The sequence below is a fragment of the Mastacembelus armatus genome, chromosome 12, assembly GCF_900324485.2.
Source record: "Mastacembelus armatus chromosome 12, fMasArm1.2, whole genome shotgun sequence".
Lineage (NCBI taxonomy): Eukaryota > Metazoa > Chordata > Actinopteri > Synbranchiformes > Mastacembelidae > Mastacembelus > Mastacembelus armatus.
The window spans coordinates 17,653,894-17,680,769 of NC_046644.1; the positions used below are offsets into that span (position 1 = coordinate 17,653,894).

Sequence of the window (26,876 nt, forward strand, 5' to 3'; positions counted from 1 at the left end):
ATCCATTTACCACAAGTAACTACTTAATTAATCCAGCTACAATATCAAACAAACTGCCTATATGTTGATGTTTCAGTATAACTGATGCAATAACTTAAGGATATTTACTAATACCCTTGTATTTTATCCATCCATCATCTATACCCACTTATTTAGGGTCCCAGGGCTCTGCTGGAGCCTATCCCAGCTCTCTTTGGGTGAAAGGCAGGGGTCCACCCTGGACAGGTCCCCAGTCCATCACAGGGCCACATAGAGACAAACAACCTCACACACTCACACTCACTCCTATGGGCAATTTAGAGTCACCAATCAACCTGACATACATGTTTTTGGACTGTGGGAAGAAACCAGAGTACCTGGAGAAAACCCACACAAGCACAGGGAGAACATGAAAACTCCACACAGGAAGGCCCCTGATGGGTTTCAAACCAGGAACCTTCTTGATGTGAGGCAACAGTGCTAACCACTAATTACTAATTAAAATTTAGAGCATGTGAACATTTAAGTATTTGAACTTTTTCTAAAATTGCTGCTGATTATTGCAGATTTTAAAGCTCTGCTAGACAAAAAAAAAAAATCTTGCATGTAAATCGCACAGTCTTGCCTCATACTGTAATCCGACTACATTTCCCATAAACCCTTTCGCTCACGCAAATATCGCGTCAAGATAAACATGGCGGATTAGTGTGTGCATGGGGTCCGCTACTCGCCACCAGTCGTCGTCGAGAAATAAAAGCTAATTTCTCCCAGGAAGCGACTTATTCTTGGACTGGTGGTTTGCTGTAAGTAAAATATGACACGTTGACAAAATAAAACGATAAACGTAGCTTTCTTAGCTTCTCTGTACCAACAGCTTCTCAGTATCAACACCAGGGCGTCACGAAGACTCACGTTTTACAAGTGTTGTCATGCGAGTTTGAGCAAACCTTTGCGGACTTTTCCGACATATTTTGTGCAATATGGACGTGTTTTCCACTCAGTTGAATGAGGCGCGTTACGCTTATTAAACTTCTGCTGCTGTTTTCTTTCTCAGCTGTTAGCGTCAATAAGATTAGTGCTGTCAGTTTGCGAAATCAATGCATTCCTGCTGGTTTATTTCCCGTAACCTTTCACTTACAGAGCTTAAGCCACTTATCTGATGGTTATTTTGGTGCTTTCCCAGCCCGTGTCCTACTAATAATGTTTTACTGTTGATTCACACATAAACAGGACTCACTATGAAATGTACTCCCAAGTTTTACACAACATGAATGCAAAATTAAACTGTCAAAAGTGGGAAATGCAGTATTGTGCATCATGATAACGACCCCCCCCAAACAAACATTACTAGAATATGCTGTATTATATATGTACATGCTGTATTAAGGGTCCAGTCATTAAACTAAAGTAAATTTTACATTCATACAAGCTTAATGGTGATTCTGACTATATGACAAGAAAACTGTTTTGCATTGAGTATGTTTTTTTTTTTTTAATTAAGGACACCAAACATATATTTTAAAGTAATCTTTTAAAATTTTATTCATCTTAAACACACTAGTCTGGCTCCACTGTGAAGCTGGAAAGCTTATATGACTTTCACAGTAATCATAGGAAAGAAATTTAATTTTGTGTCTGTTGAGAGTGATCAGTAAATATTAGTGATGATAAACACAGCTACATATTGTTTTGATTCAGAAGAAGCTCGCTCTTTGCTTGAAGATTTGTCACATTGGAACATTGCTGATGCAGTAAAACTTATGTGGTGGCTGTTCTATGTCAGGCACATATGTCATACACACTAATATTTCCTGTTCAGTTGTTTGTCGGGTTTTGACTTTTTGTGTATTTTCAGGTCAAAATGTTTCGACGGTCAAGATTCAGTATTCGACCCAATGTTGGTACAGCAGGGAGAATCGCAGCAACACCTCAGGAAGCCCCTTCAGGAAATCAAGAGACCAATGAGACACCTGGAGATGTCAGTGAGAGCGTCAGTGCTACTGCTGTGACAGATGACAAGTCTGTTGCAACCCCATCAGAAAAAGCTACAGCCCCAGGGTGAGTGACGAGCATAAAAATGCATTTTAGAAGCTGTGATTGTTATTTCAGTTACATAAAGCAACAACTCTTTTTTTTTTATTATTTTGTAGTGATGGCGGTGACCAAAATGGGGAAGGTACCAGCTCCTCAGCTGCAGTCCAGAGAAGGAAGCGGTTTGCTATCAAGCCTAAAGTGGCCCCAGGCCGCCCGTCTGCCATTGCTCGGACTCCAAAGTCCCCTGTCAAGGCAGTTTCAGAAATTCTTGTTGAAGATCCTGGCTCGGACCTGGACAAGGCAACAACTTCCAGCCAGACTGGTTCTACAGCAACCCCTCGAGGACTCCAGTCCCCGAGGCGACGAAAACCTTCAGAAGACAGCAAGCAGCCCAAAGTCCAACCTAAACCCACCCTCATCTCTTCTGAAAGTTCAGGACCTTCTGCTGTGCCTCCAGCTGAAGATCTGCTCAAACAAACCCACCTGCCAGCAGACAGTGGCAAACAATTGGAATTAGAAAGTACATCAGAGAGTCAAGTTAAACAACTTCCTCCCAGACAACCAGATAAAGTCCCCCCCTCTTTACCAGACAAACAAGCTTTTGAAATATCAGAGAAAGCCAAGACTCTAGTGACCTCTAAGAGTGGAGTTTCACTATCATCATCGGCTTTCTCCTTGAGCAGACTCCTGAATGACCCATCAGACGTACAGAGGCTGGTGAAAGCCCAAAAGCTTAGAGAGTTGCTCAAACAGGAGAGGCACAAGGAAAAGGTGAGCCAGATTTTTCTGTAAGCATTGGTATTCCATTCTAAAAGCACTGTAAGTTTAATTATATGATAATTAGACTAAATACTGTTAGATATATTTTTGTCTTATTATATTAAAGGAGTGTTATCATTTGTTGCAGATACTTAAGAGAGCAAAGGCGCGTACAAAGGAATATACCTTAGATCCTGCCAAAATGACTATGAGCGACCTTATCCGTTATCTGCCAATGACTAATCCATTGACGTAAGTCTGTTTTCTGTGAGTCTATATAATAGTATAATATTTTCCATTATTTATCATGGGTCATATTTTATAAGAATTGACTGTACTTTTTAATTTTCGCAGGTCTAGTTTAGAAGACTCAGCTCACGACAATGAAACTGTGGTCCCAACTTCACCAGGAAGAGCAGAGTAACTTTATCCCATCATCATTTTAAGATGTTTTTTTCTTTATGGTTTTCTTGATGTTGTACCTAATAGGCAACAAAATAATATATGCAGTATTAGTTTAATTGTCTTTTCCTGTTTGTTTCCGTTCTCCAGTATTGAAAAGGTTTTGAGGATTTTAATTTTCTTTTTTAGTTTTATTAAGGTGCCATTATTGTTTAAATGTGTGGGGTTATTGGACAGGTTATTAATGTGTAAGTAAACATTTGTAATAGCTGCAAGTAGCCATAGCTACTATGCTCTAAAGGTATAAGATGGAAAGAAAGATGGCTGAACATGCAGAGTATACATTACTGGGCTTACTGAACTTTTATCATTTGACTTTGGAAGTGCCCTGTGATAAAGTCATGATAGGCCAAAGTCTTGAGGGAGGAAACCATGGTGCATTGCAGAGGATTTGTAGGTGCAATGAATTGGATGACTAATGAACTATATTGTTAATTAATTTCTGTATCAGCAGCTTGATATTCGCAATGTAATCCCTGCAGGTCTCCGGAGAGAGCACAGGAACCTGAAGCCTGTCCTAAAATGGCGAGTCCGAGGGAAGAAGAAGATGATGATGATAATGATGAAGAAGAAGAAGAAGCACTCATGGTTCCTCAGGTGAAAGTAGCAGAGGATGGCTCACTGATCATTGATGAAGAGAGGTCAGTGGACTTTACAGGGATCTGCTTCCCTTCAGTGGATTATTTAGGATAAATTGTGGTAAATTGCTCAGCAGAGCTTTTCATTATCGTGATTGCTGTGTGATTGTAGTATTGCAGATGATGTAATCAGTGGTTGATTTTGTAATATCCTCTCAACTTGCGTCTTAGCTTGACGGTGGAAGTCCAGCGAGCAAAGGGGCCAAACCCAGCGCAAGATCAAGACCCCATCTTTGAACGTGGCTCCACTACAACTTACTCCAGCTTCAGGAAAGGGATCTCTTCAAAACCCTGGTCCAGTGAAGGTTGAACTGATATGACTACATTCAGATAGATGCAGTATAACATATTTATGTTGCACATTTTGCTCTGCTGCATTGTTCATATTTTATTCAACTTTTTGGATTTTTTGCTCATTTTCATCAGAGACAGACATGTTCTTCCTGGCAGTGAGTATGGTGGGCACAGACTTTTCCATGATTTGTCAACTGTTTCCTCACAGAGCTCGAGCAGAGATAAAAGTGAGTGATATAAGTGACAGTACCCACTCTCATTTTGCAGTTTATTAGTTACACAGAGTTAAAAGTTCTGCTTCCTTCATCAGGGATTTTGTTGAAACTGTTTGTGTTTTAGTTAAATATATATATTTCAGAGCATGATAATGAAGAAACAACATGAAAAATGTCTTTGTTAATTTCATTGATTTAAACTTTCAGAACAAATTCAAAAAAGAAGAGCGAGAGAATGCATGGAGGATTGACAAAGCTTTCAGTAAGTTTTCAGTAGGACATTATGTTTGGGTTTTTAAATATGACAGTTACTTAATGTTCCCTGCAAAATGTATTGTTTTGTAGGGGAGAGACGCAAACTGGATATTGAGTATTTTTCTAAGCTGCTAGAAAAAATTATGGAAGTTCAGAAAAACAGGAAGAAGCTCAAGTCAGTAGCTAAGAAGTCGCAGAGGAAGCCCAATAAAAGGGGAAAAGGTAACTATCCTGCTATACGTTTGTGTTTAATATTCAGGGAGCTGTGTATTATTGCTGCATAACATAATGTCTATCTTGAGTATAGTTCTTCTTGAGTGTGCCTTTGTGTGTTCATATTTCTTCTACAGGCAAAAAAGCTGCCAGGAAACTGAGTGATGTGGATGAAGATGATGAAGACGATGAGAATCAAGTTCCTGACCTTGAGGACGAGGGAGAGAAAGAGAATGAAGACCTCTGCAATGAAGGGGGATCCGATGTTTCTAAACCTAAGAGACAATGCAAAAGAAAGACTAGACAGGATGCCTCGTGTAAAAAACCAAATAAGAAGAACAAAATGGATGAAAAGAGCAATGAACAAGGTACAGGAGCATTCAGTGATTTCATTAAAATGTTTTTGATTATTACAGAACCTGTCAGATTTAAACAATGTAGGTAGGTGTGTACAAACATTGCTAAGTAGCAATAGAACCATATAAGCTGATATTTTGTTTTGCAGAACAGGTTTAACAAGATTTCTGCTGAATGAATAAATAAAGTTCAGATATGCTTCCTGAGATGACTTCTAGTCAAAGTGTTATTCCTGTGTTTAAATTTGCACTTGGCCTCTGCTGAATGTTGCTCATGTTGTTTATAGCTTAAGTTTGTTTTGATTTCCTATGTACAGGTGAAGACACTGAAGCATCCCTTCTAGAAGACCCCACAAACATGGACATGTAATGGAACTTTATAAATTTTCTTTGAGAAAACTTTTTTATATTTTTTTTTTATGCATCTTTAGTTGGTATTAAAATGCTTTGTTCATCCAAATATTCAGGTCCGAAAAGGCCGACAACGTGAATGCAGCCAAGGACACTGTAGTCAAGCCAGCTAAACTTTCACAAGGGAGAGCACCAAAACCACTAGTGCCTTTGTCTCGAAAAAAGGCCTCACCATCTTCTGAAGATGCTGGGGATGGGACTGTGAGTGATACAGCCTCCAAAGATCAGGTTATTATTTCATTTTCCATTTAGAATCATCAGATCTTTCTACACATTTGCCTTTCTAAACATTTTGCTCTATTTTTAGGTAAATAAAGACGGCTCACCTTTAACAAGAGCCAGTAAGAGAAAGCCAGTTAATGATGACATTTCCTCTGAAGAAGAGGATGCCATTGTTCAGCCTCCAAGACCTACCAGGTCCAATATTTCATGTTTTCATAAAGAGTCCAATTTAAATGTTGTATCTAGAAACATGACCATTTCAAGTTCCCAAAGAAAATATGAATTCATCAGTGTGTATGACTCCTTTGTAGGTACGGGAGAGTGCCTAAACCCACCAAGCTTTTGACTTACCCTTCAGAATTGGATGCAGACTCTTCTGCAGCTGAAACCACTCCTACCTCACCAGTAGGGTGCGCTGCTTCTGCTGCTGCGGATAAACCCAAATGCACAACCAAGAGGGGGCGATCATCAAAGCCAGTATCAGACCAAGAGTCCAAAAGGCCCAAGCTGGTAATCCTTAGGGCTTCTCAGTCAGATCACAGCAGTGAGGAGAGTGAACATCACCTTGAACAAGAGGTGGCGGAGGAGCAGCACTCTGCAGGTACTCCCAGTAAGGACAGCCTTGACCCTGTGTTCGTGCCTGCCAGCCTGACCTCCCCACGTCCTGTGATTTCAGAGGTCGAAGAGACCATCGAGGAGGTATGAGAAATCTTCCCATTTGGTCTTGCACAAATACCCCATTCATAAATTTTATTTTTACATAATTCTAACAAACCTTTTATGTGTTTCTGCATTAGTTTTTATTTGTGCATGCTTCGCCATAATTCAAACCCTCCACTCTGACTTCCCCCCATCCCGCACTTAGCTTGATATCTTGGCCAATATGCCTGATGTATTGGGTATCTCCCAAGATGCACTGTGCCCTGATGCCTCTTGTGAGGAGGCACAAAATGAGACAGGCACAGCTGAACCATGTGAACATCAGTTGGACCTTCTGGTTGTAAGTGTCCTACACCTAAGTCACTGTCTCAGTTACACTTAACAGACTGTAACTGGGTTAGTGTAAGACATGTTCTCCATGTACATCCAATCAGAATTAGTCTAATGTGGCTTACGTTTGTTTCCCTTGTAGGATGTTATAGACCTTCTTTCTTCAGAACAACCAGAAGGTATGTTGAAGACAGTATACAGAAAATGTGTTATTCAATATATAATGTGTGTGTTTGAGTGTGTCAAACTCTGTGTTGTTTGGGTGTCCTTTTGTTTCAGTATCTGAGGTCGAAAGCTACAATGAGGCTGTTCAAACCTTGTTGACCATCGGCAACATGCCTCAACTCTCTCAGACAACACCGGGTCATATATCCATACAAGATCACATAACAGGTTAAATAAACAGAAGCCCTAAGATTTCTCAGATTTGTTTAAATTACAGTACATTTAAAACATGCCATTATTTTTAATTGTAGGAACAACTTCTGTTAGTGCGAATGAAGCCAGCCAACATCTGGAAGAAGAGGTTGCATCAAAGCCTGATGCACAAGAGGACAGTGCCACTTCTTCTGTGTCTGCAGCTTCCAGTCATACAGTCACAGAAACATCAGAGATTGAAGCCACTGTGGAGCCACAAAACAGCACAACAGATGATGCTGACATGCCTGTTACTAAAACCACTGATCAGCTGTGTAGTGAGCAAAGTACGGGTTCTGACGTGGACCCTAGTCTTCGATTGCAGTCAAGTCCAGAGAGCTCAAAGAAAAATTCACCACAAACCAACAGAAGGCGCATTTCCATGGTGAAACCCAAATCTGGGCAACCCTTAAGGACTACACAGCCAAAATCCCAAACAGAGACTTCAGTTTTACACACAACTGAATTGAGACACTCAGTAGCTCCCAGCCTTTCTCAAGTCACTGAATTGCTATCAGCTCCTGAAGAAAGTACCCCTAAGATACCTGAATGTACTCCAGCAGTGGTAAAAAATGATGGTTCCTGCACTGGAATGTCACTAACACAAGAGGCGTCTTGCAGTCAGGAGGTGTCTGTTGGACAGGAAGAACCAGGTGCCTCAGAAAACCAGAGTCAGTGCATTTCTGATACCCAATTTACACCCATCTCAGAACATGCCACAGAAACAGTGTCAGTAGCAAAGCTCACAGATGAAAAACCCCTTTGTCAAGGTGAAATACCTGAGAATGACTCTCATAATCCAGCAATGCCTGCCACAGCAGTCACAGAATCACAAGTTCTCAGTCAGAAAGCACAGAATGAAGTTTCGTCTGCTTGCCAGTCTAGAAGGAGTCGATTTCAAAGAGTCAAACCAAAATTAAACCTGTCACAGACATCAAGAATAGCTCGGTCTAAAGCTCAGACTACACAAGAGTCTGTAGATAAAAACTCGAGCTTAACTCCAATTTCCAAATTCCATGAAAAAGATCCAGTTTGTCCCAGGTCTGCTGAAAAACCAAGTCCTGCTTCAGATTTGATATCATCATTGGATGTAGGCTCTACTCACAGTACACCCGCAGAGGAAATGTCTACACCTGAGGAGAAAAACACAGATGCTGGGTCCACAGAGAGTCCTTGCAGTAATCTTGTGACATCCAACTCTGAAGTCACAGGATCACAGGTTGAACTTGGGTCAAATGTAGATTCAGGTCCGGGCCAAAAAGGCAGTAGATGTCCTGCAACATTTGTCACAACTATAAATGAGCTTCCTGTTAGTCAGAAAGAAGAGGGTGACATTGGATCTGCTTTCCAGTCCGGGAGGACTCGATTACAACACGTTAAACCCAAACCAACCATTCTACAGAGTCCAGCAACTAAACCTCAAACCACACTGGACCCAGTTACACAAATACAGTGTGCGGATAGAAGTCCTGAATCCACTGACAGCACAGTAGCAAAGGTAGAAACACAGTCAGTTTGCAGCTCCAGCCTTCCTGGAGAGCCAAGTCAAAGTACTGACCCTGATTTAGTTTCAGTACCATCATTACGCATTACTCATAAACCAACAGAGGATACATCTGGGACTGAGGAACAAGAGACAAATGCTGGGCTAGACTCATGTTCAGAGAGCTCAGAACCAAATGTGCTTCAAAGAAGGCCACGTTTTCCCAAGGTCAAACCCAATCTAAGGTCTTCCTCCAGAACGGTACAGTCAAAAGTGCAGCCTAAGGATATCACATTACCCTCAGAACAGCACCACATGGACACCAATTCAAATCTTACCCCGGAACAACAGTCTGTGGACCATCGCGGCGCACAATCAGAACTGGAGCCCCCTGAGAGAGACTGCAAACATTTGATGGAAACACATTGTTCATTAAACACAGAAGTACTCAGCTTCCCAAAATCTGCTGCTGCAGAGTTAGAAAAGTCGCTGGACAGCGCAAACGATAAGGGTACATCCTCTGAAGGTACTGTCATAGCAACGTCTTGGGGTGCTGAGAAACAGCTTTTGTTGACAGATGCAGTTCCTGAAAATAAAAACTGTGAAGAATTCACAGCGGAGGCTGGACCTGCCTTACAAGAGGATCGCAACCTGGACATGTCAATTTCAGATGTGCAGTCTTTGAAAGATGTCTCCACAGAGTCGCAGACAAATTCTGCGTACTCTATACTGGATCCAGAAGAAAGTGCACGGCCTTGTTTAGAGAGTAACCTAGACATAAAAGCTCAAAGTGCAGCACAACAATGCTCTGAAACTAATCAAACCTCAAATGACAAATCTCAAGGGTAAGGTGTGAGTCATATCTTCCTGATTTTGTCTCAACATGAAGTTGTCTTCAAAAAGGCATTTGACAGTGTAGATACTGTTGCTTTATTTACTGCTTTATGTTTTTCATCAATTATAAGTAGAGATTTCTCTTGTAACAGTTTTCTTCCCTCCACTTAAAGCTCTGTTGATACACAGTCAGAGTCAGACGATTCTTCCATATCCTCAAGAAAAGCTCCTGTAGCTCGTAGAGGCAGGCTTATTAAGCCTAAACCCAACTTGGGACGTCGCACCCAACCCCAAAGAGTCCAGGACATAACACAAACTGAAGCAGGTTTGACACCTTTGAAATAAAAGGTCCCTTTCTCTGGACAATGCTCAGCAAGATTACTGCCTGTAGTAACTTTATTCATCACATGTGCTTCTTACTTTTTTACAGATTCTGGCACTTGTTCACATGGTGTGGATGCATCGGGTTCCTACAGTTCCATATCTGAACTCAGACCTGATGTTCAGAAACCAGTAGAGGGAGCCAATGAGCAAGTTAACAACAAAGACTCTTCTAACCAGGTACGATAAGACTTGTGGTGGAATAACTTGTGTGCGGCAGTTCCTTTTTTTTTTTTAAACTTAACCATCCACCAGATACAGTCTGGGAAGCAATCCCCATCTTAGATATCTTAAGAAATTGCTGGCGAGTACCTTTATCATAGGAAGCTCCTACTTTTAAAGATTAATCCTCAAATGTTTGTCTCTAATTGTTTTAATCCTAGATTGCCTCAACATCCAATCCAGAAAGGAACCAAAGTCATCCAGGTCTTGCCATATTTCCAGATTGTAAGGCACTTACACGTCACAATTCACACGCATCAGTTGACGTTGCGCTGGGTTTGCAGTGCTAACACCACTTTTGCTATACGTCTTAGTGCTGTTGGAGCAGGTGCCTTCAGATCCAGATGAACCGTTTTTCATCCTCTCCCTGACTGAGATTCCAGTCTGCTCATCAGCAGATGTGCTGGACAGTGCAGCTGAGCCACTGTCGTATCCGTCTGTAACAGATGCATCAGTGCTGGAGCAGAGGTTAATGTCTACCTTTATCATCTGGTCATTCGGACAGGCATGGAGACTATTTGTTTGGTGTTTGATACTGAAACTGTCTTCGTCCTTCCACAGTGTTTCTGGAGAGAGTTTGGCAGCAGCATCAGGAGATGGGCCTCCCCCTGATGTCTCCTTGCCCATGTCCGTGCAGGAGGCTGATGAAAAGAGCCTCGTCAGTGTAAAAGACACTGGGTCTGAGCCAGCAACATGTATAGTAAGTGACGTTTGAAAGGACTGCTTGTGTCTGGGATGTGTTGACATGTTTGTATTTGTCACATCTTTTTTTTTTTTTTTTTTTTTCTTCTTTCAACCACAGGAGGATTCGAGTATGAAGAGTCCACCGGATACTTGTGGTAGAGTGGTTACTTAATTTTCTTTTTCCAAACTAATGGTTAATGTTGTATTGCTGACAGTTATTGACTTTGTGTGTTAATTAAACAGAGAGTACTACAGTCCAGTCACCGAGGTGTCCCAGCACTTTAGAGAGCAGTGAGACTGAAACTCCCCCTGTGAAGCAGAGACTAAGAGACACTGGAAGAAGAGGTAGTCAAAGGCTAACACATGCTCACCCCATGCACTCAGTAAAGTGGACACATCGTTTTTTTATCGTGTACCTGTTTGTCTTTGAAACAGCCAAATTACAGGTTAAACCAAATTGTGCAAAGACGAAGAAAGTCAACAAGACCCTCAAAAGAAACACTCCCCAGGATTCAGAGCAGCTTTCTGTGCTGCCAGAAGCTTCTGGCGCGACAGTAAAAGCTGGTGTTGCTGTCATCACTGAACCACAGAAAGGAAGCGGAGATTACGTAGAAACTGAAAAACAGCTTCTAACAAGAGCCAAGAGTCCTAAGGACAGCAGCTCAGGAGCACAAACGCAGACCGCAAAGATTAGGGTGACCGGCAGTAAGAATAGGTGAGAAACAGAAGTAACAATTAATCCAAAGTTCTCTGCTTTTTTTCCCCCATTTTGATGAAATCTGGACTCCTGCTGCTGCGTCCATGTTAGCATGCTAACAAAGCAGCATTCCTTCATTTTGTGATAAACAAAAGTGTTGAGCAGTGTGTTGGCTAACAAAATGCTATAGTTCATGTTTATTTTTTAATTCCTGACCGAATGCCCAAAGACTTTCTTTGCTTTCTCTCTGACACTAACAGCACTGCCCCTTCAAGTGATCCTCCACCGCGTAAAGCAGTTTTCAGCAGATCTAGGATCACAACCCCACCCACAGCAGAACCATCTATGACCCATGAAGTCACTCCAACACAAACCCACTCAGCGACCTCTACCTCTACCACATCGCCATCGCAAACTCAGGTGGATATTGAAGAGATCGCTGGACCCAGCCGATTATTCTCCGACCCATCACCTAGCACTTCTCAGTGTGCAGCTGTGGTGAGCAGGCTAGAAGTGCTACAGAGCTGGATGGGGATTTGTCCTAATTCAGTGGAATTTCTATACACTCACATGTGAACTTGGTTACAACTGATTCTTCATTCTTCTTCTTTGTTGTAGATTTCAGTTTCCCAGCAAAGTGACTGTGTGGAGAGCAGCTCTATAGAGGAGGAGCCCACCACTGTCTCTCAGTACTTCTTAAGTGACATTTTTATAGAGGTAGAAGAAGGATAAAAGCCATAGAGGTAGAGTAGGAGGAAAAACCTGCGAGTTGTTTGCCCTTTACATTGTTGGTTGTTAAATTATCACTGTGAAGTTGTTTAGATGCTTTGTTTTTAGTTGTAATGTCATGAATTTGAATTTAATATACTCACAAATGCTTTTTCGTTTTCATCTGCACTTTGAATATATACAGTAGTTTCAATTTACTGAAATAAGCAGCCGCTAATCATTCACTGTTTTGACTGAAGGAGACTGCAGCTGTTTTACAATCATTTCTTCTAAGTCACACATTTCTTCATTCATTTACTATCCAGCAGTGAAAATGTAAATTTTGTACAGTAGCAAACTGTTTTTTGACTTGGCCCCATATCTGCTGTCATTGAAACAAAAATAAGATTACTTGCATAGATATAGATTTAAATATATTAGCATTTTAATACCTCTTCTGTGTATTTCTGTGCTGATATTTGATAATCTGTTCTAATCTAAAACTAATTCTTCATTTAAGAAAAGGTTTTAAAATTGACATTTTACGTAGAAAAAAAAAAAGATCATTTCATTCTGCACATTTCACCTCATACAAGGAAAATAACTATTGCCTAAGTATTTTTGTTGTACTGTATATATTGTAGTTCAGTTGTACAGATTCATTTAGATTATTATGTTTGATATTTTGAGCAAAAGACATGTGTTAGCGTTAAAAGTAATGTTTCATTACTTGGAAGTAGAACATGCACTTCTGAAAATTAAAAGTATTCTACCACCACCACTGGCTTTGGTCTTTAGTATTATAACATACTGTGTAGTAGAACAATAAAAACTCTGCCTGTAGGGTTTGACAATGGTCACCTGAAGCGGCCGAGATACTGATGCATGGTTGTCACGTTAAATCTTGTTGCTATGAGGTTGGTCTTTTCAAATTGTGCTGAATTGTGTTGGCTGGCAGGTGTTGATAACCACGACAAGACAAACTGCTTTGAATGTTTACAGGTCAGTCTGAATTCTCTGTTTTTGTCCTCAGTGAGATCATTTCTGAGACACAGTAAAGACCATAGAGGGTGGAGATGCCGCACAATAATACAGTCCAGTTATTCACAATGCCGCAAGTCATGACCTGAGAAATCTGTGTAGACCCCTTTCTAATTACACCCCAGAAAGTGAGCATTACCATTAGGATTATTTTTGAAGCACTATTTTTTTAATAAAATATAAAGTCAAGTGCTGTGTGTTTCCGTTCAAGGTTAAAGTCAAAGTAAATGTGTTTTGTTGACAAACGGGTAATAATGATTTACATTTTAGAGAAGCTTTCCTAAGTGAATCACTCCAAACCAAGGTAAATGTCTGCTTTTAATTTGTTGATTCTTGAAGGCCTTATTTCAATAGATGTGTATGTATGTAGATAGATAGATAGATAGATAGATTGATAGATGATTAATTGATAGATGTATCTGTGAATCATTGTATGTTTATGTGTTCACTGGTGCATGTGATAGAACTATTGGAATATAACTTTAAGAGGTGAGACCCTGTAATCCGTTATGCTGTAACCTCTTGTGGTGAGGCTTAATACTGTTCTGATCTCTGTTAAGTGTTTTGTCTGCAGGTCTACTCCAACACTCAGCTGTGGCTTAATCAGTCCACTCACTGTCGTGCCTGCCGACTACACAGACGAGCAGACCTCTAAGCAGCTGCAGAGAAGGAACATGAATGACAATATGCAGGTCAGTGAAAATCATTTGATTTTGTAAGCATTGTGATTCTTTACAGAAACGTGTAATTATGTTGTTTTTAAAAAAAAATTAATAATTGATATTTTACATGATGGAAAAGGTGCGTGCATATTTCCAGACTTATGTGATGAATAACATTCATGGTCCATCTCTGGATTCCTTTTTTTAATGTATTATTTGCATAATTGTATAGAAAATTGTATATTAGAACAAATGAACCGTTAAAAACTAAAAAGTTAGATGAGTGAAGTGCAGTTTCTTTAATTATTTGGGATCTATTCAGAAAAAAATCACAACATACCAATATGGCTTAGGATTGGAAAACTTGATTGAATTCCTGAAGCTGTAGTCATTAACCTGGTTAAATAAAGGTAAAATAAATAAATACAATATATAGTGTATGGCATGTTATTGTATAGGAAAATAAATGTGTGGCATTAATCAACAAATGACACTTTGTAATGATGTCCACTGTAGAACACGTCTAAAAATCTTATGTAACATTTATGTTCAGGCTGCGTTTATTATGTAGCTGATGGGAAATTTTAATTTTTCTAGTCACAGTACATTCGAACTTAGTGATAATTAATTCAGAGGGCCACAGTGATCACATTTATTTATAGTGTAAAATCCTAATCATCATTACAACACAATGTCCACATGGTAAAATACTGAATAATTAGGATTTCTTATATGGGAAGCTCATTAAGAAATGGATTATCGATAAAGAAATCCAAAATCCACCCACTGCATGTGAACTTTGGAATGGCTTTTCCACCGCTCTGCACACAGTCTTGATTTTATGTGTTAAAGAATAACAAAATAGGTTTGCACCAAAGTCCATGGAATCTCTTCAATAGTTAAGTCAATTCAAAGGTTCATCAAAGTCATTATAGACTTCATCCTGTGAGGTGCACTGCCTTTAATGTCAATCCTTTTAATAGCTGTTGAAATCATTAATAGGTTTTCATCAGGGGTCTTTTTTCAATGTGATCTTTGGTAGGACAAAGACCTGCTGAGGCAGATTGAGAGGGAGGTGCGAATGCGAGAGGGGGCCAGTAAGCTGCTGGCAGCCTGTTCCCAGAGAGAACAGGCCCTGGAAGCCTCCAAGAGTCTGCTCACCTGCAACGCCCGCACTCTGGCCTTGCTCAGCCAACTACAGAAGATGAGGAAAGCTCAAATCCTACAGAGAGTGGGAAGCAGGTCAGATGAAGTGCAAGGATTTGTTGTATGTGGGCAAATAAACGGATACCAGATCAGTGGAGGGGGATATGAAGTAATGTTATACAATTCAACTGCACTGCAGAGTGGAAGCCAGTGAAGTGTTATATTGCTGTGCCTTGTATATGTAAACCTTTTCAATCTTCAAAAAACATTTGTTTAGATAACTGGGTTTACCCCTGAAATTGGACACTTTACATTTGCAGGCATCTTTGTGAAATATAACATATTTTTAGTAGATGTGTTGATGACTGGGGGGTCATTTGGGTTCCTTTTATGCTGTTTTTATTTACTGTTTGAATGAACGAATGGTTGGATTGATAATATTTGGATTTCACTTCAGACCATCTGGACATATAATCCCATGCAGTGGAAAAGTAGCCCTTTCAGGTGAGTGTTAAAATATCCTGCCACAAAGTTAATAAAGTGTTTCAGCCTGGATTTCATTTTTTTCTAAATTTATAATATGTACTCTGTAGACCTGCGAATCCCACTCATGTGGAAAGACTCAGAGTACTTCAAACACAAAGGCGGTAAGTCCGAATGGTCTTATTAAAGTAACTGATTCCACTGATGTGAACGTCTCTGTTGAAAAGTAAATATTAAAATATAAGGAATTTGAGAGCACTGACACTTTTTAATTATTATGATGAACATTTATAGTTCGTTCCCTTGCAGAACTACATCGCTGTGCTGTGTTCTGCCTGCTTCAGTGCGGCACACACATCCATGACACCGATCTGGTGATGGTAGACAGGACTTTGACTGACATCTGTTTTGAAGACACTGTAATATTGTAAGCCACCTCTGTGTTGTTTTATAGTTTCTGTTTTGCCCATTCCCACAGTTAATACGTATTTGTGTAAATGTGACTGTGTGTGTGAGCAGCAACGATGTAGGTCCAGGGTTTGAGCTTCGTGTTGAGCTCTACAGCAGCTGTGTGGTCGAGGAATTCTGCCCGGGGGCTGCAGGACCCAGGAGAATGAGCTGTCTGGGAGGATCTATGGGATGCTCCTCTGGGAAAAAGATACGTGGTGCGTTCAGGTCCACTACTATTTATGGATCCATTTCTAGTGGAGAAGTTGGACCCGGGCGTTTATCGCTGCCTGTATCCCCTGATCTTTCTACACTGTGAGGATCATGATTCTCCTAAAAATATACAATGAAAGAGAATATGTCATCTAGAAAAAATAAGATTGATTTTTCTTAATGCGTTCTGTCTGAAGGGGACCTAAATATAACCTGTTGGCTCACACAACACTAAGAATTGATCATGTTCAGGATGGTTTCAAGACACATGATTTGTTGCTAGACTCAACAGGTGAGTAAAAAATCTTCTACTGTCCTTGTTTCCTCTCTTTCTTCCTTTTTCATGTTTTCCTCTCCTCTCCCATTATTGACTCCTTTCCTTTTTTGTTTCCTCTCATCTTTTCTTATTTTTTTCACTTGTCATCTTTAGTCTTTTTTGACTCGTCTACTCTCCTCTCTTCCTGTTTCCTTCTGAAAATTAACCCTTTGTGTCTTATTTTTCCAGAGGACAGTCCCTTCTGGTTGCCTCTGTATGGAAATATGTGCTGTCGCTTAGTTGCTCAGCCTCTGTGCATGATTCAGCCAGTCATAAGTGGCCAACTCAAGGTTAAGGTGACTAGATTTCCATCTATTATCCCACTTTGTGGTTTTGGTTTATCACATTATCATTCATGGTGTTACTTTACTCCCTGTTTTCATTCAGCTTGGAGAGGCACTTAAGTGCTGGGCCAATGTCTATAGTGTCCTCGGGGGGCAAAGTATTTTGTGCTATCAGAGTCAAGAAGACCTGGAGTCTGAGGATAAGCCATTACTTGTAATTGCCATCAGAAAGGTTGGTTCTAAATGTGCAAAACCTCATGAATAAAGAGATGGGTTCATTTACGTTTTTGTCCATGTTGATTATAATAACATGCCAAGACCACCAGAGTGCACTCGTGAATTAATGACAATTTCCTTCTGTGATGAGCATCTGAACATTGGCATCATTTTTTGCAGTTTTAACCAGATTGATTTCTGTTCCACTCTGTCATTAATTATAAAAGATCATTTTAATCCCAAACTGAACTGTACCCATCTACTGTTGACAAAACCTTTGAGCATCTTACTACATAAATATTTACACCTTATTACAGACAAAAACAATTACTGCACATCCAGTGGTGATTATACTTAAGTACAATTACAGCATGTTTTACTTGAGTTTTTTCCATTTCATGCTGCCTCATATTATATTTCTCTCTCCACTAAATAAATAAATAAATAACTCAGACACACCTACAGTGGATATACTTGTAAAAGGACGTTTATTGTCAGCAGCAGATTTACTATAAGCCTCTGTACAACTGCAGTTTAAGCTGTTGAATTATTTTGTCAAAGGACATGTAAGCCATTAATATCTGAGTACTCGTACCTTAGCAGTGTGGCTTCTTAGCTCTTTGGTTCTTTGCCAAGCAAGCAGAAAATCCATTCTGGTCATCTGAATAATTCAAAGTAAAAATAATTCTGTGTTTGTTTCTATCAGGATACCCTTGTCTGTGTGTCTGAGGGAGAGTCCCATAATATACACATCAGCACACAGCTTCAAGGACAGGATGTAACCTACACGCTGACCATGGACACACCTGAGGACATGCAGCGCTGGGCCCAAGCCCTCTGGCAGCACATCAATAACATGAGTGAGGCCTGAATGAACCTAGTGTTTATTTTAACATAGAGAGTAGTTATGTAGTTCTCTTGCTACCACTTGCTTCTGGTAGCAACAACATTACTTACAACATGTCAGCAGGGCATGTCTGAAATGTCATTGTTCCAAAAAGTTTTGTTTTGTTTGAGGTTTTTTTTTTATTATTATGTGTGAATTTAGGCCATTGGCCAAGAAACACATAATGGCTCCAGTGTAACCATTAATTAGAGAGAGCTCGTTGAAATTCTGATCTCATGAACAGGGCGTACACGCAAACAACCAACACCTTTTTAATACTTAAAATGCTTAGTGTTCCTATGACTTCCAAGGTTTCATAACAATAGTCATAAGACAGCTTTGATAATTTGATAGTAGTCTGGATCTCCATCAAAGTCTACACATGAAACTGGTTCATGGGAAATTTGATTCATCTTTCTCAGCACTAACCCCAGTCACTTGTTCTGTTCTTGGTTCATATCCTGCTTTTCCATTGAAATCTGTGAGCACAATTTAGGATTAACCAGCTAATTAAGAGAGGAAAAACTAAGATGGCTGAAGATATAACCTCATGTACTCTATATAAGAGCCCTGCTCTAAAAATAACATTTATGAGCTAGTCAGAGATTTGTATATGGAGCTAAAACCTCTTTACCTTTACTTTTTAGTTATTTTTAAACTGGGGGTGGGAATTTAAGGAGGAATTGTACTGTAAAAAGAGTTTAACTAAACTAAATGAAGTGCTAACTAAACTGTCTAACTTTTCCTTTAAGATACACCATTTCATCCTGTAGCAACAAACACACAATCACACATCAGCAACATGAAAACAAGTACAGCATCGACTGTTAATAGTTTGGCCACATATTTCAATTTTGGGGTAATTTTCACAGATATAGAATAATTTTCTTCACATTAATGCAATTACGGTACAAAAGTTAGAGCTAAAATCAGAGTCCAGGGACTGAAATAAGGACCCACCATGTTGGTGGTTTCTTAAACATACAAGACTCATCAGATGCTTCTGTATGCCTGATAGTAACCTCAAGTGCGCTCTAATTATTTTTTCGATTTAACGTGCTCGTTTTTATTTATTTCTAGTTACGCACAACCTTTAATATTTGCATATTGTGAAGAAATTCCAATAGCAAACTTGTTCCACAAGCTCATGACTCCATTGTGATTTGTAGTAATCCACAGGCAGCCCAGCCTTGTCTGATGTCAAGTGCAACCAGCAACATTTGCCAATGCAGACGTTCTGTCTAAGGTGTCACTATTGTGCCAAATCGGTGCACAAGGCTTTCATTGTTCCACGTCAGTGTCTAAGGCAGTTTGGTAACACCCTCTGGCTGTTATTACATAAGACTCTTATTATATCCACTTTTATTTACAAGGGGAATGTTTTGCAACTACAAAGCTGGGCAGTGTTTTAATTGTAACTGTAGTTAAAAGATCAAAAAAACCAAATGCAGTGATTTGACTTCAACTCAGCCAAGTTTCTATGTCTGGAAATAGTTACCAGGGAGGTTTATCAGGCTCCGTCTGGAGCTTGTATTTTTAGAAGGGAACAGAATATCCAAAACAGCATTTTTTAATGGCATGTTTGTGTGAATCAGTGAAACCTCAGTGTCAAAGTCTGTGCTGAAGAAAATATTTCCCTTATGTCTCAGATTGTGTTTATTGGTTTATACTTCCTCATGTAGAAACAACAACAAGGAAGTGTATTTATGTACAAACACTCAGAAATTAAAGGGTGACAAATCCAATTTGTTGCCCCTCATGTCCCTGATTGTAAAGTTACATAATGCTTAGGCCTGTTTCTGCTGGTGCCACTAACATTATGATCAGAACACTGAAGTCTACAGCATGAACTGTATTTACATCCTGATACGAGGGATGAGCTTAATGTCAAAATTCAATATGTGTTATTCTATGCTGTAGGAGAATAGCATCAGTCCTACATACTGTAAATGGTGCTTCCACCTTTGATTATGAGAATGCCTTATGATTTTGACATTTCAACAATTTATGCCTGGTCTTAGACATTCAGACATGAAGTCTGGTAATTCTAAAAGCACCATCCTGACTGTTTGGCCACTTGGGGGCAGTGGTAGCAAGTCTGAGAAAACATCGGCATATTGTTCATTTGTTAGTTTGTTTGGGGAAGTTGTAAATGTACGTCTTACCTACTGACTAATGCAGCTGGAGCAACAGTTTGTTTGGAGCTCCGACCTGATGAATGCTGTACTACGTCCACTAGCTGCTTGCCCGTCGTTTTTGAGAGATGGTTTTTGTTAAACACATCTGCCTGCTGCTGTCAGAAACAGTTAATTTATTCTTACCGCTCTAAGTAAGAATAAACCAGTGAACTAAAGTTATACACTGTAAACACAATTGAGCTAACATTGCTACAACTGCAGAATCAATTAATTGTGCGTCCATCACAATGAGAACCCTGCATTTACACAGTAATCACAGGTTTGATTGTTTGGATTCATAGCACTGCCACACCTATTCTCTTTTAATAAGTCTTTTCTAGATAATTATATAGTATTTCTTTAATTCAGCATAGGCATACGGTGACCAAGACATAAATTGCAGAGATATTAGTCACACTATTGATGCATGTTATATCCTGCACTCAAGTGCCATCTTCATAGTTTTTAAATTACCCCACATACCATCACTTTGTTGACAGTTAATAGCAGGCACATATTAAATTAGAACAATGGCTGAATAAAAATAAAAGGTCACTAGGAAAAGCAGACTAGCAGAAAATAGATCTCTGAGTAACGCTCACATGACATTTAGTATGTAAGAAAGACGGTGAAGGACATGTTGAGTTAGAAGAGAATTTTCTTTATAATGTGAATATTAGAGGATTCTCTGGCATAGGCACCAAATTGAGTCCATGTCATGTTAAATCTTCATCTGTTATGCAAAATATTTTAGGCACATCTTTGTTTTTAGAGGATTAAAAGAACGTTTTGTCAAGATTTTCTTTTTAACATGTCAAGTACATTTAAATTCCATTGTGTCATATGAGCTTGTGCGTAAACATAATCAGAAAAACTATTTGTTCAGCACTGGTTCTACATGTGTCACTGCTGTCTAGCCACCAGATATGTTTGTCTAATCCAACTGTGTGAAACCAAAGAGCTGTCAGGGAGTTAGTTTACAGTAAAAAACAGTGGTAGTTTAACATTTACGGTACAAGATCTTTGTTTCAAATTACTTTCAAGAGACAGTAGGTGTATTATTGACAGCATTTTTAGTTTAGCACTTTTGAATTTGTTTCTGTAAGCTGCTTGGGCATGTAGTCTTTGCATTGTGGAATAGGTTATTTAATGAATGTTTGCTCTTAACAAACCAGTATACTCTGCCCTCCAAGCATTTGAATGAGAGAATGGAAGAATGAATTTCAATCACACTTAAACCACCAAAGGTATATCTATAAGTGCCTGCACCTTGGGGCTATTATTATAACTTCCTTATTCCTTGGTGAATTTGAAAGAATAAACATAAATCTTAAGGGAGTGTTTCCACGGAGCAGTTACTTAAATGGATGCAGAATGCATTCCCAGAAATCCTTTTAAGTTTCACTCACAGGCAACAGGCTTCAGAAAGTGAACCTGTTATTAGGTCAATATTGCAATAAGCAAAGGTGGTGATGTGCCACTCCTAGATTTACACAAGGGTGTGTCTGTTAGTCACCATTAGTTTGTTTATTGTCTTTGCATGTATCAATTCACCTTAAAAATAAATGATCTGTATGTTCTTTTAACAAAAGCAAGTACCAAAAATGGCACACAAAGACTGAATTTATTGAGATGATGTCAGTACAATGGCATCCCTTAGTTATTTACAAATCTGAAGTGACAAATGAAAGTCTGTGGGAGTTCATTCTTGGTACTTACGCTGTTTTTAGTTATTCTCCTACGCAGAGATGACTTATCTCGAATGAGAGTGAATGTTTCCCATTATAGCGCTTATCAAATTTAAATCATTTTTAATTAAATGGAGTTTTTCTGTGTGTGTGTGTGTGTGTGTGTGTGTGTTGTCTTGATCATCAGCACGTATTGAGACTCATCTCGTTTTACTCAAATAAAATGCCAGATTTTACTGATTACTGAAATGTGTCCATAACTAAACCTGGCTGGTATGTGGTGTGACAGGTATGAAATCATGTCTATAGGTAATAATGATTCTGAGCACAACATCGACATGCTGGAATCCTGCCAGCTATTGTAAGCACAATTTGACAGCTCAATAATGCGAGAGATAAATGGCAGCACCAAATGCACTGCTGAAAATATTTGCCGTTTATCTGCCCTGAAATCACTGCATATATTTTTTGTTGCAGACCAGTGGAAGCAGTGTTGTGATCACCTCATGAAGATTGAAATGCAAAGCTGCAAAAAATCCATCACAGTGAAGCAGGGATCACTATATCATCAAACAGGTAGTGTAACACCTGCATCATATACTCAGACATTAGCAGCAATTAGCAGACTGGTGTGATACATCACAACAAAAACCAAGTCTGCTTTTGCAGTATTTGTCTTAAATGTATTAAAAAATGTTGTGAAGACGTTTTCGGTGAGTAAACAAATATATTTTCACCAGTTGGGGCAAAAATACACGAGCTGCAAAAATTATTATTATTATTTTTTAAGATCTTTAGCTTAGATTATTCACTATGTTATATGCGATATAATGCATGTTTGCATTTTCTCCCCATGACTGTGTGGGTTTTCTGTAGGTATCATGTGATAAGACTGGCAATCTGTCCAGGGTCCCTGTTGGGTCTTGCCCACTTTCAGTCCTGCTTCCTGTGACCCTTGACGTGACCAGCCTAAATCAGCTGCTTTAATACAGAATTAATTTTCCCTGTGATCAACTACAAAGTTTTTAGAGTTGTGGGCTCAGTCAAAGGGGAAAAAAAAAAAGAAGCAGCCGAGGCCTTTGCCTTTCATTTATGCACCATGGTCCTTTGCTTAAAACAATTTTTCATTTGCACCAGTAAACCAGAGTTTTGTTTTTAATGGATCTCATAGAAACTGATCATATTTGGCAAAACCGGTAGGGGCGTACTCATTTATGCTGGGAACTGTACCTCTGGATATCAAGGCCAACTTAACTTAAACACTTGTGTCTGTCGATGTTGGGCATTCTGAAAATGTAATGAAATGTGAAAGGTGATGCTTTACTTGGACAGACTTTCTCTTCTGCAGAAAGTTGGAGTGATGCCTGGCGTAAAAGTAGACAGACAGGTTTGAGTAAATAGCAGGATCTTAAAAAGATAAATAGCTTTTACCAACAATGACCTGGGACAACAGGCCAGACAGTACTGACGTAAATAAGTGCATTATCTACAACACCTGCTGACAAAAACACGTCTGTCGGGCTGATCAGAAATGTGCTGCTATATTGTGCAGCACCAACCAAGAACAACAAACGTGAAAAAGTGTGGGCGCTGTTTGAATAGTAACATTTTCAGTCAGATAGAAAAATAAACGATAGAAAACAAAACTAGAAATTAAAGGAAGTTTTTTTCTAAATCTCCAACTTCAACCATGCATTCTTTGAAACATTTCAGTCATCCAGCCTAAAACACTTACTGATGATCTCTCTTCATGTTTCTCGTTTTTCTTCCTCTCTTATTCTCAGTAACACTCTCATCTTCCAGAAAAGATCTTGTGATTCCGGATTTATCAGTGGAGATCTGCACTCTGCTCTCTTTCTACAACAAGGAAAGGTAAACAACCTGCCACAGTGGGGCATTCCACCTAATCATTCACAGTTTTACTTCTACATGCCCTTGCTAATATGATTATTAAATACACAATCCTCTTCTAATGCTCGCTGTGACATGAATAATCACTTGTTATTTGTGACAGCCCAACAGCACTAAATGGATATGCTGCTGACAGAGAAAATAAGCACGACGTTACATATATAGAATGACTGTCCTGGTCTGACACAAGTGTTGAGTGAAAACAAATTCCTTCCCACATAATTTAGATAACGTATATTTTTAGAACGCACATTTTCAGTCCATATTTTAGTTAACTTATCACATAAGCAAAAGCAATAAATATTTAATATGCATATTCTTAAGATCTTGTAAGTTTTAAAGTGTTTTATGTTGCATAATAGTTCAGTCTGCTTTGTTTGAGTAGTATAAAAGACTATTAACCTCTCAATGAAACAACCTGATACCATCAGTGATATTACTGTAGGATGTTTTTTTATGTTGTACCATCCATGAGTGATTCAGCCTTTATCAACAGCTTGTAATTACATATTATGGTTGAATTGCTTGTTCAGTCAGTTTCTTCATGGGAACAACCTCATAGGTCATAAAACATTCTTTCATACAGTACATTGACATCGCCCATAAGGTGACATCTGACGCAAAGAAGCTAAATACCCATTTGACTCAAACACATAATAGTCCTTCTACTGTACTTTGATATTAAACACTTGTAATGGCAAACACTCAGTTATGAGCTCAAGTCAGCACATAGTGCACACCTGCGTCAAATGCTACAGATACTGATCAAGAGTGTTTTGGTTCGTCTACAGAGAAACAGTACAGATTGGTTGAGCTGGGGAACAGGTTGAGCTAAATGTACGGTAACAAGCTAAGAAGGTCACCGGGTTCTGCCTTTACAATGTGAGCTTTACTTGAAGGTTTTGTATGTATGTGTCTGCAATGTTTTTCCAGTGTTCCAGTCAGACCTGTGCATTGTGGACAGGCAGTGGCAAAAAAAAACAATGTGGAAGTATGTGAAGCCCTTAGAACGAACTGCTTCACATACTTTTTTCTTGCCACAGTAACTACGCTGTATGTGCCAGACAGCAGCTAGATGCTACTGAGACACATACTGTTTGTCTATTGTCTGAAACATGGCTCCACATAGCAAGAAACTGCTTAAGCAAGTAAGAAAATATACTGTGAGACTTCGAAAAAGACAGTGGGTACTAGTGCATTAGTGCTGTAGGCCACAGAACATACGCTGAAACATGGCTGCAGCAGCAGTCCAGAAGTGTAGGAAAAGTTGTTGTACCAGTACCATAGTTTTGGTACAGTACACATTGGTGACAGAGTATTGATGCTTTGGCTGTCATTAGAAAATTATGCCACATGGAATTCACTATTTACACAGTCCAGCATTGAAAAACAAATAGAAGCGTTCTCTGAATTCTACATGTTTTTTTAATTAAGAAAAAGGTGTAAACAGTAGCTCGGCCAAGTGTGTGTCATCCTTTGAATCCTGAACGCCACTGTAGTATTTGTGAAACAACAACACAAAAAAATCACCTGCGATGATTTGATTTCTGGTAAGCAAATGGGTCACATCCTCATACTAATCAATTCTCAGATAAATTGGCAACCTCACAGTTGGAGCTGTGGTTTCTCAGATGCATAAATAGTTTTAATTGTCAGAAGGTGTGATGTGCTCCTTGTTATGCCTACAATGTTAACTGGGTGTGTTTGCCTCAGAAAGTATTTTCATGTGGATGTTGATTTCACACAGATCATTAAACGTGAAAATTCAACTGATGTCATATTTGATGCAGAATCTCTTTTTAACCTTGTTTTTTTTTCACAGTTACTGATGACCGTGCCACATTAGCCTGCAGAAGTCAGCGTGTTCTTGCTCCATTTGGTTACAAGCCTGGTCAGGGAAACAAACGTGGACATAATGAATGGTGCTATTTCAAAATCTGCAGAGGACACATCCAAACTCACATCAGTTATTTTTCATTCTTCTACCTCTGCTCCATCAATTCTGTTTACCCAGCCCACAATGTTAGAAAAAATGATTGAAGTGTGAGTCAGAACCCTAACCTAAAATAATAGTGTAATATATATATTTTGTTCTGTTAATGAGACAAATGGCTAAGTAGCCTTAGATAATGATTGCTAGGGCTTAAATAGTTTCAATATAGCAATGTGATTTAAAAAAAAAATCAAACTTCACCACAGTTTAATATTTTAAAGGCATAAATTTGGACATTTTCTCGTCCTAATATGTTGCTAAGTTGAGAATTAATTGTCCCACAATCAAGGGACAACAAAATCAATCACTTTCAAATTGACTGACAGGTTTTTTTTCATATGAGGACTAAAAACTACATTAAAGTATTTGTTTCCTGATGTTGTTAAAAGTTTGTTCATCATGAAGCAATAAAAACTTAATAATCAACATGTAACAACCTCAGTGTTTTTTGGTTCTTTGGTTCTAATTTCCAGAATCTGCATCTGCAGTCAGATTCAGTGGAACAGCGGGTTCCTGCTCGGGTTCCTCCAACCGGCAGCAAGGCCAACCATTAACAGGAGATATGCCACAGATAAAAAAAAAGTTTGGTTAGGTACATGCACAGATTGTTTACAGTTAGGGGCAGATCATTCTTTGGGTTAAAATAAGTTCTTCTTTAAGGTTAGGAGACTTTTCTTATGGTTATGATATTAAAGAAACAACCCTGAATACTGAGCGTTAAATGGGAAAGAAACAGCACTCTCATGTTAAAGTCCGGTATTCAACCTCTGTGACAGCATGATACCACCTGGCTGTTCTTAGTCTGAGTAATATTAATTTAGCTCTTGCATTAAGACCTTTGTTGGCTCAGTGATGTTCAAGAGGCTCTCATGCTGTAACCAAATAATATAATGCCTAAAAATATGAGCAACATTAAGCCTGAATATTGTGTAAGGCCCGAGGCCCTACACATAAATAAACACCTGATGCCAGTCGAAGCAGAGTAATCGCCTCTCAGGGGCATGTGGAACTACAAATCTTTACCGTAGCTCTAGCACCTTCTTGTTGCGAAATAGCAGTGGAATTCCGATGAGCTGGTTACCCACACACAGAAACCTAAACATGTTCATACTGGATTTCTTTCTAGCGTACAGTAGCTATATCCTAGCTTTTTTTTTTG

At 39.2% G+C, this 26,876-nt stretch overlaps 2 protein-coding genes across 3 annotated transcripts; both read left to right on the forward strand.

Moving 5' to 3' along the window:
* The first annotated feature begins 660 nt into the window (after positions 1–660).
* On the forward strand, positions 661–13,032 carry zgc:162472 (transcription factor TFIIIB component B'' homolog). Of its 2 annotated transcripts, XM_026297432.1 has the most exons (29): positions 661–782; positions 1,835–2,037; positions 2,130–2,784; positions 2,921–3,024; positions 3,127–3,192; positions 3,717–3,875; positions 4,044–4,177; positions 4,299–4,393; positions 4,589–4,643; positions 4,727–4,858; positions 4,987–5,217; positions 5,523–5,571; positions 5,673–5,844; positions 5,924–6,033; positions 6,150–6,537; positions 6,704–6,838; positions 6,971–7,007; positions 7,108–7,221; positions 7,305–9,573; positions 9,736–9,887; positions 9,993–10,123; positions 10,327–10,390; positions 10,480–10,633; positions 10,727–10,865; positions 10,968–11,004; positions 11,093–11,194; positions 11,285–11,564; positions 11,807–12,044; positions 12,165–13,032. In XM_026297432.1, the coding sequence occupies exons 2-29, from the start codon at positions 1,841–1,843 to the stop codon at positions 12,276–12,278; spliced, it is 6,513 nt and encodes a 2,170-aa protein (XP_026153217.1). In that variant the 5' UTR covers positions 661–782; positions 1,835–1,840; the 3' UTR covers positions 12,279–13,032. The 2 variants fall into 2 exon arrangements, with proteins under 2 accessions (XP_026153217.1, XP_026153216.1); XM_026297431.1 differs by having other exon boundaries at positions 11,093–11,564.
* An 826-nt stretch (positions 13,033–13,858) lies between these two features.
* Positions 13,859–25,886, forward strand: LOC113124173 (rhotekin-like). Its single transcript, XM_026296660.1, has 13 exons — positions 13,859–13,987; positions 15,000–15,199; positions 15,561–15,607; positions 15,697–15,750; positions 15,896–16,013; positions 16,106–16,348; positions 16,444–16,538; positions 16,752–16,858; positions 16,950–17,078; positions 17,769–17,922; positions 22,291–22,389; positions 23,598–23,685; positions 25,547–25,886. Exons 1-13 carry the CDS (start codon positions 13,970–13,972, stop codon positions 25,551–25,553), a joined length of 1,359 nt encoding a protein of 452 aa, XP_026152445.1. The 5' UTR covers positions 13,859–13,969; the 3' UTR covers positions 25,554–25,886.
* Positions 25,887–26,876: the final 990 nt, after the last annotated feature.